This window comes from Oryctolagus cuniculus, chromosome 10 (assembly GCF_051225735.1).
Source record: "Oryctolagus cuniculus isolate XC-2025 breed Fujian yellow rabbit chromosome 10, ASM5122573v1, whole genome shotgun sequence".
Lineage (NCBI taxonomy): Eukaryota > Metazoa > Chordata > Mammalia > Lagomorpha > Leporidae > Oryctolagus > Oryctolagus cuniculus.
This window is the reverse complement of record NC_142876.1, coordinates 113,793,806-113,815,135: the sequence shown is the minus strand read 5'-3', so window position 1 is coordinate 113,815,135 and position 21,330 is coordinate 113,793,806. Positions and strand designations below refer to the sequence as shown.

Sequence of the window (21,330 nt, the reverse complement as noted above, 5' to 3'; positions counted from 1 at the left end):
ATAAATATGTGTGTGTATGGACACACATACACATCAACTCCTGATTTTCTTTTTAAGATTTATTTATTTATTTAAAACAGTTAGAGAGAGACAGAGAGAGGTCTTCCATCCAATGGTTCACTCCCCAATTGGCCGCAATGGCCGGAGCTGCACCAATCTGAAGCCAGGAAACAGGAGCTTCTTCCAGGTTTCCCACATGGGTGCAGGGGCCCGAGGACTTTGGCCATCTTCTACTGCTATCCCAGACCATAGCAGAAGCTGGATCGGAAGTGGAGCAGCCGGGTCTTGAACCGGCGCCCATATGGGATGCTGGCGCTTCAGGCCAGGGCTTTAACCCACTGTGTCACAGCGCCGGCCCCAACTCCTGATTTTCAATACATAGAAAAGATAATAGATGTACAGATGTACACACATGCCAAAGACATACATATCCTTGCTTCTGTCCACAGGAGTGCCTCAGAGCAATGGTACCCTAACAACCACACCTGGCTCCCAGATTTTGGCTGAAAAATGCCATTCCCTATGAAAGGAAGCAAGGGCAATTTAGAAGAGCTGCTGATTTCTGTTACAGATAGGAACCCACATTAATATGCTCATGAATACATGAGCAAATACAAGGGACAGAAGTCTTTACATGGTTTCCCAGCACCTGTCTGCAAAGCCCTCACAACGGGCAAGAGCACAGCTTTCAGTGGAGAAGCCCGGCGGGCTCCACCTTCCTCAGTGATACAGTGAACTCCATCAGGAACAGGGCCAAGGGAAACCCTGCGTCGTCTGGCAGGACGGGACGGGATGAACAGCCCAAGGCAAGGCTGAAGGACATGGCGCACAGTCAGGTAAGGCATCAGGAAGGACCGGGGAACAGCTCCCGATGGCACAGCACTCAGGAGACGATCACTAAAGCAGTTCAGTGGCGCTAACCCGCATCCCTCCACTATCAGCAGAATCTGACTGGGGTCTGAGGGTTACAGGGTCACACGGGTGCCTGCTACCATTCCATTCCGCTTTTGATGGCTGTTGTGGATATTTGGGGGAATGTCCTTGTCTGATGAAGAAACACTCAGGTATTAGGGAACGATGGACATTAAGGCAGCAACTTTTTTTTAGTGGTTTTGGGAAAAACACTCTTTACAATGTTCTCCAACTTTTTAGAATGTCTGGGATTATTCTAAAAATACTTCTACTGAGAAGATGGATGCAAACTCCGCAGAAGCAGATGAATCGCCAGAATAGCACCTGACTTAGAGTAAGTGCTTCACAAAGGTCTTTAGAAGGAATGACTGTGGACAGGGGTACGGGAGCTCATCTGTCACAGAAATCATGACCATGTCTACAGCTGACAAGCCTCAAAACAGTAAAAAATACACATATGTAATTATTTTTAAAGTTCAGAATTAAATATCAAAATAAAGAGCTTTAAAATAAAAAGGTTTATGTCTGGGGAGCAACCTAGGATGAGACAAGTATGAACAGGAGGGGCCAGTGCTATGGCGCAGTGGGTTAAAGCCCTGCCCTGAAGCACCAGCATCCCATATGGGCGCCGGTTCTAGTCCTGGCTGCTCCTCTTCCAATCCAGCTCTCTGTTATGGCCTGGGATATCAGAAGATGGCCCAAGTGCTTGGGCCCCTGCACCCACGTGGGAAACCTGGAAGAAGCTCCTGGCTCTTGGCTTTGGATTGGCGTAGCTCTAGCCATTGCGGCCATCTGGAGAGTGAACGAGTGGATGAAAGACCTCTCTGTCTGTAACTCTGTCTTTCAAATAAAAAAAAAAAAATCTTCCAAAAAAAAAGTATGAACAGGAGAAAATCACTTTCCATGACAGCCATTTTATGCTATTTATTTGACCAACCATTAGCAAAGCATTACTCTTTGGTTTTAAAAAATATATGTAATGTAGAATGGGCATTTGGCCTAGCAACTGACGTTCATGTTTCATATTGTGGTGCCTAGGTTCAATGCCTGACTTAGGCTCCCGACTCCAGCTTCCTGCTAATGCAGACCCTGAGAGACAGCAGCGATGGCTTTAGTGATCAGGGTCCTGCTACACATGTCAGAGACTTGGACTGAGTTCCTGGCTCCTGACTTCAGCACCCCCCAACCTGGCCCTGGGCTGTTACAGGCACATGGAGACAACACATGGGGGCAAGCTCTCTCCCTTCCTGCCCTTTCTGTCTCTCAAATAACTTAATTTTTAAAAATTAAAATAAAATTATATAAGGCAATTTCAAAGAGAAATAGCAAAAATTAATTGAAATACAGTTAAAATAGCTTTTTACAAGGATTAAAGGAAAATAATTACATGCATAAACAACATCTAACAATTTTGCTTTTTTACATAACCATCTAGTCATACTTCACATCAGCTTTTGTTGGTTCACTATAACATTTTCCTTTTCAAAGATATGCATGAGAGGCCAGCATTATGGCACAGCAGATTAAGCAGCCACTTGTAAGGTATGAACCATGTATATTTTTTAAAAAGATTTATTTATTTATTCGAAAGGGAGAGAGAGAGGTTTTCCACTTGCTAGTTCAGTTCCCAAATGGCCACAACATCTGAGACTTGCCCAGGCTGAAGCCAGGAGCCTGTAACTCCATCTGCGTCTCCCATGTGGGTACAGGGGCCCACATACTTGGGTCATCTTCTGATTCCACAGTTTTCCAAGGTACATTAGCAGGGAACTGGATCTAAAGCAAAGGAACAGGATTCAAACAAGCACTACGATACAAGATGTGCGCGTTGCAAGTGGCTGCACATTTCATTCTACCTTTCAAATAGATTAATAAAAACTTAAAAAAAAAAAAAAGAAAGAAGCCAACAGATTTCACCCTGGTGCAACATTCTAATTAATCAAATATCTACACAAGATATGAAATCAAAGACTGGTGATCTCTGCCCTCCTCAGTGTGTCTTCCTTGCCTGTACACGCTTGATTGCTTGAAAGAAAACTCAGCCACAAAAGCATATGTACAGCCTGAGAACACACCACTGGCCTAGGCCAGGCTGAGAAAAATCCGTACCACACACAGACAAGCTCTAAGGATGCACCATAGGGCCAGTTACCACTGACAGCACCTATGTCACAAACTGGCTCCACTAGAGAGAGAGCGAGCGAGCAAGCGCGAGAGCGCGAGAAGCTACCACAGCCCCTCTAAACAACCTTCATAAGCTTTAGACAGATAAGAGTATTCTCTTACTCTGCCTATGAAATAAGCCAAAGTAGTAGAACTCACCCAGCACTGCAGCAGTTGGCTCCAGGTCACCAACAACATCCTTGCACCTCGTATGCTGCAGAGAATGTGTCAGCAAATTTAAACCATGAGAATCTGATCAAAAGAACAAATTTTAGGATTAAAGCTTGAAATAAAACTCCAAATTACATGATTTCTGTTCTTATTGGTGCTTTAAAGAACAAAATACCTGGGTGGGGACAGGAATGTGAGTGACATTTAAAAAATCATTTCCACAGTCTACAACTACCCCTTCTTCATACCTTATAGAAAAATACATTTTAAATAAATAACTCTTTAAAAAAAGATTTATTTGAGAGGTAGAATTACAGACAGAAGAAGAGACAGAGAAAAGTCTTCCACCTGCTGGTTCACTCTGCAAATGGCTCCAACAGCCAGAGCTGGGCCGATCCGAAGCCAGGAACCAGGAGGCTTTTCCGAGTTTCCCACATGGGTGCAGGGGCCCAAACAATTGGGCCATCTTGTGCTGCCTTCTCATATGCATTAGCAGGAAGCTGGATCACCAAGACTTGAATTGGCACTCTATGTCACAAGCAGCCACTCAACCCACTCCACTACACCACAACACTGCCCCCAGTTTTAGACATTTTGTTTATTTGAAAGGCAGAGTACAGGGGACAAAGAGAGACAAAGAGAGAGATCTTCTATCTGTTGACTCACTATCCAAAGGATATTCCTTTTGCTGATTTAAAGTCACTGAAAAGTGGATTTTCCTCAAATTGAGTTTCACAGCTAAAACAGATTGCAATTTCGAGGTTGCAATTTCCTTAGAACTGATGAATATTTGAGCAAAGTTAAAGATGTTCATCTAATAAATTGATTGCTGTGAGGTACAGGCTAAGACTGCCATCCACATGGGAGACCCTGATGGAGTTCCAGGTTCCTGATTTTGGCCCGGCCCAGCTCTGATTGTTGTGGCCATTTGGGAAGTGAACCAGTGAATGGAAGATCTCTTTACTTTTTATTTACTTTTTTAAGATTTATTTTATTTATTTGAAAGAGTTACACAGAGAGAGAAGGAGAGGCAGAGAGAGAGAGAGGTCTTCCAATCGCTGGCTCACTCCCCAAATGGCAGCAATGGCTGGAGCTGTGCTATCCGAATGAAGCCAGGAGCCTCCTCCGGGTCTTCCCACGTGGGTGCAGGGGCCCAAGGACTTGGGCCATCCTCTACTGCTTTCCTAGGCCACAGCAGAGAGCTGGATTGGAAGAGGAGCTGCCGGGACTTGAACTGGCACCTATATGGGATGCTGGCACTGCAGGTGGCGGCTTTACTCACTACACCACAGCGCCGGCCCCAGAAGATCTTTTTCAACTCTCCTTCTCCATCACTCTGCCTTTCAAATAAATAAATATTTTTTTAAAGTGTGTTTAAAACTTATTCAAAAACTTACTTTGCAAATAACTTTAAGCTGCAGACATCTGGACTTCTGAAAACATAATGTTAACAAGAAACCAGAATTGTTTCTTCCTGGTCTCACGTAAACAAACTGTAGCAGTTTCAGGACCTTAAAACCTATCTCAGACTCATCAGGATTAAACTTTAAACAGTCCAAGTCTATGTCTCCACATGGGGAAAAGTTGGCACAATAACTCCTATCAATACAGTAAGGTCGTGAACAATCTGAGAGAAATACAAGTTGGTCAGAGAATTCACTCACCTTCCATTCTTTGGAAATATTTTCCTTGCAAAAACATTGGCCAAAGAGTAAGAGCTGGGTTGAGTTTCTTGGAGCAGGCTGAGTTCATATTTAATCTTGGTTTCTCTACAGAATCCAGCTGCTGCTTCTCCATGGGTGACACATAACAAGCAAAATTCTTTGCAACCAGGTCGTCATTAACACAAACCTGCAGATGCAACACATTTCATGAAGGGTAAGACAGGATGGTCACATGACTGAAGAAAGCATTTCAGACTCAACTCAAGAGGACTTTACAGAACACAACATGGTAAAAGCTGATCTCAGGACTTCTGTTGTGGTAATGGTGAACTGAATACTTCTCACCGATCCTCCTGCTAAGAAAACAGCAATGATCTGTGTGAAATACAATCCTCGAAAAGGCACTAGAGAGCCAACACCACCCAGCCAGGCAGAGATCTGGTGGGAAAACAAGGACAAAGCATTAACCATAAAAGGAAGACTGACAAATGAGATTTGATCAAAACGAAAACTCTGCTCTTCCAAAGACAGTGACAAGACGGGGCAAAACATTTTAAAACCAGGTGCCTGAATAGACATGTACCTAGAATAAATACAGAGAGAACATGTATCTCTCTGAAACTCAATGAAAAGAGAACTACCCAATTGAAAACGGGCAAAAGGTCTCAATGTCACTAAAGACGACAGAGGATGGCAAAAAAGGATGTGAAAACATTTTTTGTTTTTGGGGAAAGGCAAACTTAAACCACCGGGAGCCACCACTACTTATCTTTCAGAACAAGCACAGAGCATCAGAAAGGAAGTGGAGAGGGGCAGTCATCGCTGTGCAGTGGATTAAGCGCTGTGGCATCCTGTATCAGAGTGCCAGCTCAAGTCCTGGCTCCTCCGCTTCCAAACCAGCTTCCTGCTAATGTGCCGGGGAAGGCAGCAGAGGATGACCCTCATGTCCCTGCCACCCATGTAAGAGACCTGGACAAAGTTCCAGGTTGCTGGCATCAGCTTGGCCCAGTCCTGACTGTTGTAACCATTTGGTGGAGTGAATCAGTGGAGGATCTCTCTCCCTCTCTACTACTCTTCCTCTCAAATACATAAATAAATCTTTTTTTTTCCCAAAGAAACATTTTATTTAAGGAATACAAACTTCATGCATTTCATAAGTACAACTTTAGAAGTATAATAATTCTTCCCATGACACCTGCCCTCCCACCCACACTCCACCCCTCCTCCTCCTTCCTCTTTCATTCCCAGTCCCATTCTCCACTGAACTCCAGTTTGATTAACTTTATGCACAGAAGATCAACTCTGTATTAAGTAAACAGTTCAACAATTGGAACAACCACAACAAAACAAAAACTGTTCCTCAACAGTCCAGACAAGGGCTTTTTCAAAGTCATCGTATCTTGAAGTTAATTTCATTTTATTTTTAGAAATTTAATAACTTTAAAAAAGCACCCAAGAATGATATGTCTCTTGTGAGCACTCAGACATAATTATAACTCTTTGAGGACAGAGGTCCTGCATGGGAAGTTAGTGCACAGTGATTCCTGTAGTTAATTTAACAATTAACACTCTTATGTATAACATCAGTGATCACCCAAGGCTCTTGACATGAGCTGCCTAGGCTTTGGAGCCTGTTGAATCCACAAACTACATCAGTATTTAGACAAGGCCATCAGCAAAGGAGTTCTCTCCTCCCTTCATAGAAAAGTACCTCTTTCTTTGATAACTACTTCTTTCCACTGGGATCTGACCTACCGAGGTCCTTCACGTAGGACATTTTTTGCCACAGTGTCTCGGCTTTCCATGCCTGAAATGCTCTTGTTGGCTTTTCAGCCAGACCAGAATGCCTTAAAGGATTATTCTGAGGTCAGAATGCTACTTACAGTGACTGTCATTCAATCAGTCTGCTGTGTGGACTGCTTCTCATGTTGGAGTATTTACTCCTTATTAATTTCATCTATTATTATTACGAGACAGTTAAATTGTATCCAATCACTTTAACATTTAAGATGGTATTTTTACCACCAAGCTTAAGGGGATTTGGGGTCCCATGGCAAGTTTTTAAACTGTACCCTTAGAAGTAAGCTTAGGGCCGGCGCCTTGGCTCAATAGGCTAATCTTCCGCCTAGTGGCACCAGCACACCAGGTTCTAGTCCCAGTCGGGGTGCTAGATTCTGTCCCGGTTGCCCCTCTTCCAGGCCAGCTCTCTGCTGTGGCCAGGGAGTGCAGTGGAGGATGGCCCAAGTGCTTGGGCCCTGCACCCGCATGGGAGACCAGGAGAAGCACCTGGCTCCTGCCTTCGGATCAGCGTGATGCGCCAGCCGCAGCGGCCATTGGAGGGTGAACCAATGGCGAAAGGAAGACCTTTCTCTGTCTCTCTCTCTCTCACTGTCCACTCTGCCTGTCAAAAAAAAAAAAGTAAGCTTAGGGGCTGGCGATGTGGCATAGGAGGTAAAGTTGTGGCCCACAGTGTGGGCATCCCATATGAGCACTGGTTTGAGTCCCTGCTGCTCCACTTCTGATCCAGCTCTCTGCTACGGCCTGGGATAGCAGTGGAAGATGGCTCAAGCCTTTGGGCCCCTGCACCCATGTGGGAGACCTGCAAGAAGCTCCTGGCTTCAGATCAGTTCAGTTCCAGCCATTGTGGCCATCTGGGGAGTGAACCAGCAGATGTAAGACACTCTCTCTCTGCCTGTCAATTAAACTTCAACTGATTGTCTTTTAGGTGCTTCGTTAATTATCACAGATCAGGGAGGAGGGAGGGAGGGGGAGGGAGAGGGAGGAGGGAGGGAGAGGGAGGAGGGAGGAGGGAGTCTTACATCTGCTGGAGGGAGTCTTCCATCTGCTGGAGGGAGGAGGGAGGAGAGAGGAGGGAGGAAGGAGTCTTCCATCTGCTGATTCACTCCCCAATTGGTCACAATGGACAGAGCTGTGCTGATCCACTCCCCAATTGGTCACAATGGCCAGAGCTGTGCTGATCCACTCCCCAGTTGGCTGCAATGGCCAGAGCTGTGCCAATCTGAAGCCAGGAGCCAGAAGCTTCTTCCAGGTCTCCCACGTGGGTGCAGGGGCCCAAATACTTGGGCCACTTTCTGCTGCTTTCCCAAGCCATGGCAGAGAGCTGGATCAGAATTGGAGCAGCTGGGACTGAACCGGCACTCACATGGGATGCAGGCACTGCTGGTGGCAGCTTTACATGCTACAGCACAGCAATGGCCCCTCCAGAAATTTTTTTTTTTATTTCTCTTTCTGGATTTCTTCAATGACCCACTGTTCATTCAGGAGCATGCTGTTCAGTCTCCATGTGTTTGCATATGTTCTAGAGATTCCTGAGTTGCTGATTTCCAGCTTTTCTGCATTGTGGTCCGAGAAGATGCATGATATGATTTCAATGTTTTTTCAATTTGCTGACTTGCTTTATGGCCTAGCATGTGGTCAATCCTGGAAAAGTTCATGCACTGGTGAGAATAATGTGTATTCTGCAACTGTAGGTTGAAAAGATCTATGGGTATCTGTTAGTTCCATTTGGTCTATATTGTCAATTAACTGTTTCCTTGCTGATTTTCTGTCTGGTGATCTGTCCATTGCTGAAAGGGAGTTTTGAAGTCCCCCATTATTACTGTATTGTCTTTTAGATTCCTTAACATTTTTTTTAAATAGCAATGGCCCTGTAATTAGGTGCATATATGTTTTTAACAGTTCATCTTCCTGTTTAATTGATCCCTTAATCATTACATAGGGATCTTCTTTGTCTCCTAGCAGCTTCTGTGTTAAATTCTATTTTGTCAGATGTTAGGATGGCTATACCAGCTCTTTTGTGGTTCTGTTAGCATGGAATATCTTTTTCCAATCTTTCACTTTCAGTTCACATGCATCCTTGTTGGTGAGATGTGTTTCTTGTAGGCAACAAATACAAAACATTCTGCCAATCTGTGCCTTTTAACTGAAGAGTTGAGTCCATTTACATTCAAAGTGACTATTGATAAGTAAAAATTTCACCCTGCCATTTTCCCATAAATATTCCTATTGTTTCCTTTGGATTTCCTTTGTATTTTTACTGAAAGATTTTCTGCCTTCATCTTCTTTAACAGTTATACCCATGTTTCTGTGTTTCTGTGTGTAGCACATCTTTAAGCATCTTTTGCAAAGCTGGACAGGTGGTGACAAATTCTTTCAATTTCTGTTACGGAAGGTCTTTATTTCACCTTCATTTTAAATGACAGCTTTGCAGGGTACAGTATTATGGGTTGACAGTTTTTTTTTTCCTCTTAAGCCTTGGAATTTATCTCATCATTCTCTCCTAGCCTATAGGGTTTCTGATGGTAAGGTTGCTGTGAGTCTAATTGGAGATCCTCTGAAATTAATCTGGCATTTCTCTCATGTACATTTTAGAATCTTTTCCTTATGTTTTACTTGGGAGAGTTTGATTACAATGTGTCATGGTGAAGATCTTTTCTGGTCATGTCTAATTAGCTCTATGTGCTTCCTGTACTTGGATGTCCCTTTCTCCAAATTGGGGATGTTTTCTGTTATTATTTCACCAAAAAGGCCTTCTAATCCTTTCTCTTTTTCCACACCTTCAGGAACTCCTAGAACCCGTATGTTGGGTCATTTGATAGGATCCTTAAGATTCCCAACAATGCTTTTTAGTTTTCCAATTTCTTCTCACTTTTGATATGACTGTATAATTTCCTGCAATTTGTCTTCTAAAGTCAGATATTCTTTCTTCTGCTTCATCGATTCTGTTGTTAAGGCTTTCCACTGCATTTTTTATTTGTTCTATTGAATTCTTCATTTCCAAAATTTCATCTTGCTTTAAGATCTCAATTTCGTGGGATAAATATTCTTTCACATCATGTATGGATTTCATTAGTTCGTGCATTTGCTTCTGATAACTTCTAAGTAATCCTACGATCAATTTTTTTAAATTCTCTTTCTGGCATTTCTTCAATCTCTTCATCTTCACAATCTAGTATTGAAGTGTTATGATCTTCTGAGGGCATCATGTTGTCTTCCTTATTCCTGTTTCTTGAATTGGTGCATTTATTTGGCATTTCTTAAGATTAACTCATTGATTTCTTTGTTTTTAGCTGTGGTGGCTTTTATCTTTGGACTATGCCTCTGTGGATTAGTGGAGTATTTTTTTTCAGCAGATACCTAGAGGCACAAGGTGGATATGGCCAGGGGCTCTGTTCCAGGCTGAAGGGAGTATCTTAGGTGACACTGGGTTGGGTGTGGTAAGTCTTTATTATTATTTTAATCAGAGGGGAGGTTTGTTCTGCTCTGTTGGCATAGACTCAGCTCACCTCCTCTCTTCCAACGACACCAGTGCCTGGGCACTAGCTAGGATCACACAAAGATCTTTGCAGGCCTTGGTATAAGTAGATTCCCCAGCAATGTCCTTCACCAGGTAACCAGGGAGCCCTGAGCATGTGGAGTCTCCCACAGTGACTGCCCAAAGTCCCAGCCACACCCTGAGCCCTCCCACACAGCCTATCTCTTCTCACAGTCCTGGCATAAAAGCCTCCCACAGTCATGAGCATCCAGCCCCCATTAGTTCTCCCCACCAGACTCAGAAGTCTCTGCTTGTCTGGTCCTGTGTGCAGACACAACCTGGCGCAGCTGTTATGTATGTCCAAAATAGTGCCTGCTCTCTATTTGCTTCTTGCAGGATGCCGTTGTAGGGTGATTGGAGAGAGAGAAACATGCTCCCCCCTTTTCCTCCTCTAGTTTGGCAGGTATGCCATCCTTCACAGAGCTCCAAGCCAGATTCCCTCTAGGCTTTTCCTGTAGCTTTATCACCACTGGTTTGAGCTGCTGCAGTCTAGTCTCACCTCAGTCTCCAAAGCTGGTGCTGATGCTCTTGGCTGCTGGGGTCCTCAACTGTGGGCATCCACACCCTCCCTACTGTGTCCCTCTAATTTGCATGGAATTTCCTGTCGCTTTCTCCCTAATTCTTCCCTGAGACTGCACTATCCCCACTTTTTAAAAACTATCTTTTCCTGGACTAGAGCAGTAAGCTCCCTCTCTACTCTGCCATCTTAATCTAATCTGATAAATAAATCTTTAAAACAGAGGAAGCAGAGAAATTGGAACCTATACATTGCCTTTGGAAATGTAAAATGATATACTTTGGAAAACAATTTGGCAGTTCCTAAATATCTACAGTATTATCCATAACTTACACAAAATAATATTCTTTTTAAAAGATTTATTTATTTATCTGAAAGTCAGAGTTACATACAGAGAGGCAGAGAGGCAGAGAGAGAGAGAGAGAGAGAGAGAGGTCTTCCATCTGCTGGTTCACTCCCCAACTGGCCGCAATGGCCGGAGTTGCGCCAATCCTAAACCAAGAGCCAGGAACTCCTTCCAGGTCTCCCACATGGGTGCAGGGGCCCAAAGGACTTGGGCCATCTTCTACTGCTTTTTGAGACCATACCAGAGAGCTGGATTAAAAGTGAAGCACCCAGGACTCTAACCGGTGCCCATATGGGATGCTAGCACTATAGGCAATGGCTTTACCCACTGTGCCACAGTGCCGGCCCACCCAAAATAATATTCTAGGTATTTACTCAAGAGTCATAAAAGCACAGGTCCACAGGAAGACTTTTACATGAATATTGGTAACAGCCCCAAGCTGGCCACAACTCAAACACCATCAATAAGTGCAGGAATAAATGCACACATATCACATCCCTACAACAGGAGACCACTGACACACGCAACAACATGGAAGTATCTTAAAATCATCTTGAAAGAAAGCTGCCAGCCCAAAAAACAGAACACCCTGGGACACATGCTGGTGTTTCCTTTGTGAGCCTAAAGAGGATTATTGGCCCTAATCCTCTTTCTCTGGCAATCATGACCTCATGCATCCATTTTAAGTTCTCCCTCAGTTAAGCACAGACCTCCCAGCCTTCAGTCAAGGCAAGTCTTATCAGCACACCAACCCATGTGGTGAGAAAGACTTATTTTTAAACAGCAAGAATAAAGCAGTCAATAAAGGCTTTTTAAAACAAAGACATCTTACAAGGTTGGCCCTCATAATCAACAATCTGATAGTTTTCTGCTTGTTTGTTTTCACCAAAGTATAAAATAAACAATGAAAAATAACAGATAAAAATCAACCAGAATGTGAGAAACCCAAAATGCAAAATAAACACTAACATTGAAGAAGTTGTGAAAGAAAAACACTAACATCAGTAACTTTTAAAACAGTATTTTTGCTGTATATAATAGGCTAAAGACAAATCTCTTAGAGCAATGTTGGCATTTGAGATTTCTTTACGTCAATCAGGTAAGTATACTGTTAAAATAAAGTGTCAAGAACAAGGAAAGTGGCAAGTGTTGGGGTACAGCGAGTTAAGCCACCATCTGTGGATGTCAGCACCCCCTACTGGAGCACTGGCTCAAGTCCTTGCTGCTCTGCTTCCAATCCGATTCCCTGCTGACGTACCTGGGAAGGCAGTGGAAGATGGTCCAAGTGCTTGAACCTGCCCCTTATACCCATGTAAAGACCCAGTTAGAGTTTTTGGCTTCTGGATTCAGCCTGACCCAGCCCTGGGCATTGCAGCCATTTGGAGAGTGAACCAAGCATAAGGAAAATCTCTTTTTCTGCATCTCTCCCTCTGTCTCTGTCTTTCAAATAAATAAGTATAAAAAAAAAAGGAAAGGGGAGGGTTAGGTTGTTGGACTGAAATCAAAGTATCAGAGTCCTTAACATAAGTATAGATGGATAGGTTAGCAATAAAGACATGTGTGTGTGTGCATGTACACACAGTTATAAAGTGTGTGTGTACATGTTTGTATTCCTAACTCTTTCTGCTGAGAGGAATGACAATCTCTTTCATCCCAGTAGCAGCAAACACACCTATGCCCTCATCTGGGTATCTAAATGTCATTTTTTAACAAAAGGAACCAGAATTTCTTGAAGAAGTGGTTGATTATACAGTTGGGTCTGGAAAATGATCTTGGGGCATCTTGGGGCCCCAGAAAACTGTGTGTAAACAATGAAGGGTCACAATGGAAGAACACAAGGAAGCCCTTAATGACCCAAACTTGAGACAACTGAGCAAGATGGTAATGATAATTTGAGGGGATTACAACCTTCCAAACAAAACAAATAATCCAAAGTCCATACTAACAGAAATTGTTGAATACACTCCGTAAGTGAGGAAGAAGGGATAGTTTTTTCATTAAAAATGTAGAGGCAGGCATTTGGTACAGTGGTTATTTATGTCACCACTTGGGATGCCTGCATCCCATATCAAAGTGCCTGGTCTGAAACCCAGCTCTGCTTTCAATTCAGCTTCCTGCTAATGCAGACCCTGGGAGCCAGCAGATGACGATTCCAGAATTTGAGGCCTGGTAACCCATACGGGGAGACCCAGATTGAGTTCCTGGCTCCCTGCTTTGGCCTGCCCAGGCTTAGTCAATGACAGCATTTGGAGAGTGACCCAGGATATTGAGGATCTCTGTCTCTCTGCCTTTCAAAGAAACAGAAAGATCAATAGGGGCCTGTGCTCTGTACAGTAGGCTAAGCCTCCACCTGCCACACCAGCATCCTGTATGGGTCCAGTTTGCATCCCAGCTGCTCCTCTTCCAAGCCAGCTCTCTGCTTATGGCCTTGGGAAGCAGTGAGAGATAGCCCAGGTGCTTGGGCCCCTGCACCCCTGTGAGAGAGCTGGAAGAAGCTCCTGGCTTCTGACTTCAGATCAGCTCAGCTCCTGCCACTGCAGCCATTTGGGGAGTGAACCAGCAGAGGAAGACCTTTCTCTATGTCTTTCTCTGTCTATAACTCTACCTCTCAAATAAATAAAATATTTTTATTTTATTTTATTTATTTATTTTTGACAGGGTTAGACAGTGAGAGAGAGAGAGAGAGAGAGAGAGGTCTTCCTTTTTCCGTTGGTTCACCCCCCAAGGGGCTGCCATGGCCTGCCAGCCAGTGCACTGTTCCAATCCAAAGCCAGGAGCCAGGTGCCTCCTCCTGGTCTCCCATGCAGGTGCAGGGGCCAAGCACTCAGGCCATCCTCCACCGCACTCCCAGGCCACAGCAGAGAGCTGGTCTGGAAGAGGAGCAACTGGGACAGAATCCGGCGCCCCGACTGGGACTAGAACCCGGGGTGCCGCCGCTGCAGGCAGAGGATTAGCCTAGTGAGCCACGGGGCTGGCCAAGAAAATCTTTTTAAAAAAAGATAAATAAAGGACCAGTGCTGTGGTTCAACGGGTTAGGGCCTAGGCCTGTGGTGCCAGCATCCCGCATCCCATGTGGTGCTAGTTTGGATCTTGGCTGCTCCACTTCCAATCCAGCTCTATGCTATGACCTGGGAAGGCACTGGAGGATGGCCTGGGTCCTTGGGCCCCTGTGCCCATGTGGGAGGCCCAGGGAAGGTTCCTGGCTCCTGGCTTCAGGTCAACTCAGCTCTCGCCATTGCAACTGGTTGGGCAGTGGACCAGTAGATGAAAGACCTCTCTCTCTCTGTCTCTCCTTCTCTCTCTGACTTTCAAATAGATAAATAAATCTTTTTAAAAAAGATAATTAAAGTTTTAAAACTGTAGAAGGAATGATGGAAAAAGTAAGCCTCACCGTAGCAAATTCAGAATGTCTGATAGGGCCTGGCGCTGTGGTGTTGCAGGTAAAGCTGCTGCCTGCAGTGTTGGCATGGCATACAGGTGCCAGTTCTAGTCCCAACTGCCCCACTTCCGATCCAGCTCTCTGCTATGGCCTGGGAAAGCAGAAAATGGCCCAAGTCCCTGGGCTCCTGCACCTGTGTGTGAAACCCAGAGGAAGCTCCTGGCTCCTGGCTTTGGATCGGCGTAGCTCCAGCCGTCGCAGCCAGTTGGGGGGTGAACCAGTGGATGGAAGACCTCTCTCTCTCTCTGCCAACACGCACAACCTCAGTCTGATCATGAGAACATCAGGCCAAGTCAAACTGAACGTTCCTCTGCAGCATAACTGACCAGGACTCTTCAGAAGCGTCCAGGCCATGAAGGAAGACTGAAGAACTGTCTCCCGACTCTGGGAGACTAACCAGACAGGACACTGGAGGCAAGCTGGAGGCCTGGCTCAGACCCTGGACCAGAAAAAGGAAACCAGTGGGAACACTGCAACACTCCGGTGAGGGCCAAGGACACTTTAGCAGTATTTACTCATGTTAATCTGCCAGTTTTTGACTGCACTGCGGTTCTGTACGACGCTAACATTAGGAAAACAAGGTAAACCACATCCAAATAGCTCCATACTATTTTTGAAGCTCCTCTGAAAGTCCAAAATTATTTTAAAAAAGTTAAATTCATGAGGAAGGCACTGTGTGTGGGCTCCCGGAGGCCCTGGATCCACACCACCCTGCCGCTCTGACCCAGGTGCAGAACTGCACCAGGGCAGCAGCAGGTACTTCAGGAGGGGCTCATGTGTGCCATCTCCTTCTCTGCGCTTATGTGAATCCTTTAAAGGGCCACAAAATACACTGTGAACAAACCCCAGAGCAGGTGAGAGCAGTGAACTGACATGGTAGCAAATGAGTCATTTCTTTTCTTTTTTTTTTTTTTTTGGACAGGCAGAGTGGACAGTGAGAGAGAGAGACAGAGAGAAAGGTCTTCCTTTTGCCGTTGGTTCACCCTCCAATGGCCGCCGCGGCCAGTGCGCTGCGGCCGGCGCACTGCGCTGATCCGATGGCAGGAGCCAGGAGCCAGGTGCTTTTCCTGGTCTCCCATGGGGTGCAGGGCCCAAGCACCTGGGCCATCCTCCACTGCACTCCCTGGCCACAGCAGAGAGCTGGCCTGGAAGAGGGGCAACCGGGACAGAATCCGGCGCCCCGACCAGGACTAGAACCCGGTGTGCCGGCGCCGCAAGGCGGAGGATTAGCCTAGTGAGCTGCGGCGCCGGCCCACAAATGAGTCATTTCTAAAAATCGTAAGGAAACAACAGTTCAGACTTATTACTATAATAATTTTTGCCCATCACTAAATAAAATGAAGTATTTTTTAAAAATAATCAATAGAAAATACACAGTCCTGGCTACTTTTAACTTAAGACTTTGAAATATTAAGATGATTTCTATGCTGCATGAATTACACTGTTTTACTTGGCATTTATTCACTGTTTTACTAAAGTAGAATTTAAAATAGAATTTAAAATTTAAAATACAACTTACTTTTTCATTTTTTATGGTTACATAAAGGTAAACCTCAAAAGTGTCTTCTTCCACAGCACATAATTTGGCTTCTACCTGGGTAGTTGCTAGATGGCACAAAAGAAAACCCAAATCAGCTGACATTAAAAGCGTTCTTGAGAAAATCATGGCTATTTCCCATCTGTTAATCTCTGCCAACCACGAAAAAGTTCCCAGAGCCAAAATGACCAAAGTCTTCCCAGGAGCCGTGAAAAAGGCTCTTCGGCCAGTGGTGTTATAAGTAAGCCCTTTATCCCATCAACAGCATCCTCCTGCCACCCTTCAAATGCCTCCCCCTCCAGGGTACTTCTTGGTCCTCCCAATGGTCGGCCTCATCCAAACCCCCATGCTCACTTCCCAGAAGCCCCAGAGAGCTCACAAGGGCCCAAATTCCAAATCTAGCGACCCTTCCAACCTCCAGTTCCTTCCAACATCAGAGCACTTGGTTTTCCTTTCCCCAGTGTTGCAGGACAGCTCAGAAGAGGAGGCAGGACTCAATTAGGTACCAGGCCGTCCCACAGGCATTTCACACTCCCTAACTCTTCTGAACAGCCTACAGCCTTAAGAAGCAGACAGAGTCACTAGGCTTCTGACTGCCGGGGTCAGGACAGATGCCACAAGAGACACTGACATGAAATGAAGAGAGCCACTACACAGGTTGTCAATGACACTTTACACATCTTAAATCAGCAACTGATTATTATATAGCAAACACCCACTTCCTATAATCTCGCTCACTGAACAAAGCTAGGCTTTCCAGCAACTGCTGGTCTAATAACATCCGTGTCCATTTACTCTGCAGTGTTGCAGCTTCTATGCAAGCAAAGCAGTGGACACTATTCTCGTGCAGGCATCCCCCACACAAAAGGCCCCTTTCTGATCAGCTGTCAGCTACTGACCTCCCCGTTCACCTACAAAGCTGCAGGGGTGCTGAGTACTGGGCAGAAGCAGCTGCAGGTACTTAGGGAAACCTGCCAAGAGGGTCAAACAGCCAGGCAGGCACCTGGCCAAGCCCGCACCCACAGAAGGCTGAGCGACCTCGGCGGCAGTTCAAAGCAGGCTCTGAGTGCGCACAGGCTTACCTTTCAGGACATTCTGAAAGTACTGAATAGCGGCACTGTCCCACTTCTTGGCAGGTCTGAAACAGTGAACAGGGCAACTTCATTAAACAAAACCCCAAGGCTAGTACACTAACCTTGCTTTGTAAACCACACACAGGGCTCTTTCTGCATGACCAATCAAGCACACGCTGCACACAACAGAGAACATAGCTCTGGCCCTGCTCTGGGTGGGGATAAAGACCCCAGCTGCTTCCTGTGACACACCTCTCTCCGCACTGCTGCTTGCACCAACACAAACTCACATCCCAGGGCCCCAGTGACGTGACCTGTGCTCACCACCTGGCACTGTCTGCTGCAACATCAGTTACCTGTGACAAATCAAAACACAAGCTCCCTAGGGCAGCGATTCTGAGATCACTGCGTCTCCACAGGTTGGCACAGAGAGGGATCAGTACATGTCGGCTAAGCCAACAGTGTAGGGGCAGCTGTGGGGAAGCGGCTGCTATGGTCCTCACTCTGCCCACTAGAGCACCCATTCGCCACCTCCCATTTGATCTCTATCAACTTAACCTTTCTACATCTTGCCTATGCTTTGGAAAGAAAATCATAGGAAACGGTATAGGCAGTAGAAAATCAGGAGAAACCAGTATTTAGAAGGAATAAAAATAAAATAAAAAGTCAAGATCAGAATAATATATTTACATTTCTCTTGTTTGGATCTATCAGATATGCTACCACCATACTTCAAGAGTTATTTTAGTTTTTTAAATGTTTATTCATTTTTATTTATTTGAAAGGCAGAGCATCAGAGAGGGCAAGAGAGAGAGAGAGAAATCTTCTATCTACTGGTTCACTCTCCAAATGTCTCCAACAACTGGGCCTGGACCATGGCGAAACCAGGAGCCCGGAACTCCACTCAGGTCTCCCTCACAGGTGGCAGGTATTCAGGATTCGATCCACCATTTGCTGTCTCATAGGGCATTAGCAGGAAGCTGTCCTGGAAGTGGGCAGCCAGGACTTACATCAGGTACTCCAGTATGGAACCAAAGGTGCCCCAAGCAGTGGCTTAATCGGCTGTATCACAAGATCCATTCCTTCCAAGAGTTATTTTAAAGATCAAATGGGGGGGGGGCAGTTAAATCCAATAACCACATCGGTCATAGTCACCCATGAAAAAGACTCAAAGTGGTTAGGAGAGGGATATGGATTGGCAAAGAATCTCCACAGCTACTCCTAAGTTAATTCTGCAAACAAGAGAGCCTGTTCTCTTCCTAAGAAAGTCCATGCCCACAGAGGTGTCTAACCTCACGGACAGAGGGGAGGATCCAGGCTCACAGGGGTATGTAAGTGCATCGACAGAGGGCGAGATCCAGGCTCACAGGGGTGTCTAAGTGCACCGACAGAGGGCGAGATCCAGGCGCACAGGGGTGTGTACGGGCACTGACAGAGGGCAGGATCCACGATCACATGGGTATGTAAGTGCACCAATGGAGGGTGGGAAGGTCAAAGCCTGCACAGCCCACAGAGGCCTCCAGGAGGAAAGACGTGGGACAGAGGCAGGCATGTGGTCAACATTTTTTTAATGCTCCAGCAGTTTTATTTCATGAAAGCTTTTCTTTAGAATTACTCTACTACTTTTTTTTTTTTTGACAGGCAGAGTGGACAGTGAGAGAGAGAGAGAGAGAGAGAGAGAGAGAGAAAGGTCTTCCTTTTGCCGTTGGTTCACACTCCAATGGCCACCACGGCTGGCGCGCTGCAGCCGGCGCACCGCGCTGATCCGAAGGCAGGAGCCAGGTGCTTCTCCTGGTCTCCCATGGGGTGCAAGGCCCAAGGACTTGGGCCATCCTCCACTGCACACCCTGGCCACAGCAGAGAGCTGGCCTGGAAGAGGGGCAACCGGGACAGAATCCGGCGCCCCGACCGGGACTAGAACCCCGTGTGCCGACGCCGCAAGGCAGAGGATTAGCCTATTGAGCCGCGGCGCCGGCCTCTACTACTTTTTATAAGTTGTTTTTTTAAGTCAAAAGGCACAGAGCTCTGGCCTGGGAGGGGGTGCCTGAGAATTCTACTCACAGCCAGTTTGACCAGCACCAACTCAGAGGCTGCCTCCTGCAGAACCCAGACCTTCAAAACCTGCTAGCGGGTAACTGATGGCACATAAATGCAGACACAAACTGAAGGCGTTTACTCATGATTCCTGTGACTTCAGAACCTGTACTTACACAATCTCGGCGCTGTCTTCACAGAAGTCAATGTGCAATGTAACAGGCTTCATGCAGTACAACCGGAACTTTTTTGCTCTGTAGGGAAGCTGCATAAATGATTCCACTGCAACTCGGATGCTGACAAATGAAGCAGAGAGAGTTCCATTATAAAACACACAACACAGAACAGACTCCTTTATAGTTCACCTAGGTCAGTAACATGCTTGCCGTAAAACAAAGTAAAGACATGCCTTTCTGATTCTAACACAGCCTCCAACAGATGCTTGGAGACATCTGGCCAAGGGGACAGAACTGCTTCTTGGAGGGTGGAAAAAATCTTCCTGTAAAAGCAGAGAGATCCTACATAGTGATTCAGTGTATCTGTGGCATCAAAATTTCATGGCACAGGGGCAGGAATTCAGGGAGAGTGTATCTGGTGAGGCTCCTCAGGTTAAGACACACTGTGCAGCTGGCACTGTGGCGCAGGTGAAGGCGCCACCCACGGCACCAGTGTCCATGCGAGTGCCAGCTTGGGCCCAGATCCACTGCCGATCCAGCTCCTTGCTAATGCGCCTGGGACATCATGAAGACAATTCAAGTACTTGGGTCCCTGTGCCCACATGGGAAACTCAGGTGGAGTTCTGGGTTCCTGGTTTCAGCTTGGCTGTGGTGGGTATTTGCAGGAGTAAACCAAAGGATGAAAGATACACTTCTCTTTCTTTCTCTCCTTTTCTGTCACTCTGCCTTTCATACCACAAATCAGAAGGAAGGGAGGGAAGGAGGGAGGAAGAGAGGAAGGAGGGAAAGAAGGAACAGAAATACTGCACAGGGGCAGGCATGCGGCCTACCTGCTGGGATGCTGCTTGGGATGCCCTGATCTCGAGTCAGAACACCCGGGCTCCAGTTCTTGTTCCACACCCAATCAGCCTCCTGCTGGTGCAGGCCCTGGGAGGCAGCAGGTGGCTGGGTCTCTGCCACCCACAGGAGAGACCACATTGAGTTTCCAGTTCCTGGCTCCAGCATGGCCTACCCAGGGCTGTTGTAGGTATTTTAGAAGTGAAACAAGAAGGCACGTGCGCTCTCTCTCTCTCTGCCTTTCAAATACATAAAAAGTGAAAAATAAAAGGAAACACTGAATAACAATGAATAAGCCTGTGAAATAAATTCCATTTACTATGTGACCAGAATTACTCCAACATTGCTGTCTATGAACAGATGTTTTAAAAATTAGTATTTGCCAACTTTGCACAAAACAGCTGATGGACGGCGAGGTGACAAGTAAGGCAAGCAACAGACATGTCAACATATTTCCTCACCATCAAGCAGCTCTCTTCCCTGAAGCCCTACCCTTTGTCTTAGACAGGTTAGAGCTCTACTTAATCGTTTGATTTTCTTGCCAAAAATAAACTCAAAACACCAAATACAAAAGGAAAAGCTCCCCAGATGGCTAAACACAGTAAGTACTTAAAAAAAAAAAAAAAGATTTATTTATTTGAAAGAGTTGCACAGAGGGAGAGGGGGGAAGGGAGAGCGGGATTAATAGGGGGAGGGGGGAGGGGGAGGGGAAGGGAGAGGTCTTCCATCCACAGGTTCACTCTCCTATTGGTCACACCGGCTGGAGCTGTGCGGATCTGCAGCCAGGAGTAAGGAATTTCTTCCAGGTCTTCCTGCACACGGGTGCAGGGCCCAAGGACTTGGCTTTCCCAGGCCATAGCAGAGAGCTGGGTCAGAAGTGAAGCAGCCTGGGCTTTTTAACCGGCACCTATATGGGATGTCGGCTCTGCAGTTGGTGACTGTACCGTTATGCCACAGCGCTGACCCCAAGTACTTTTATAACAATTATGGTCACAGAGGTGCAGAATCCCAAGCTGGGGAGGCACCTACTTTTCCCTTAAGTATCTGCAAATCCTCCATGTCTGATGAGCCCTTCTGCCACGAAACTCCTCTATGTGAGAGACACCTCTTACTGCACCAAAGGCTA

At 45.9% G+C, this 21,330-nt stretch overlaps 1 protein-coding gene across 1 annotated transcript in view; it reads right to left on the bottom strand.

Moving 5' to 3' along the window:
* Positions 1-1,839: 1,839 nt before the first annotated feature.
* Positions 1,840-21,330, bottom strand: part of LOC149124428 (putative ATP-dependent RNA helicase TDRD12) — a 41,030-nt gene continuing 21,539 nt past the window's right edge. The window contains exons 3-8 of the mRNA XM_089304924.1: positions 19,368-19,487; positions 17,167-17,222; positions 16,067-16,152; positions 4,911-5,097; positions 3,235-3,327; positions 1,840-2,688 (exon numbers count right to left, since the gene is read on the bottom strand). Coding sequence (XP_089161050.1) covers positions 2,672-2,688; positions 3,235-3,327; positions 4,911-5,097; positions 16,067-16,152; positions 17,167-17,222; positions 19,368-19,487 — 559 coding nt within the window. The 3' untranslated portion in view covers positions 1,840-2,671. The remainder of the gene's footprint in view (positions 2,689-3,234; positions 3,328-4,910; positions 5,098-16,066; positions 16,153-17,166; positions 17,223-19,367; positions 19,488-21,330) is intronic.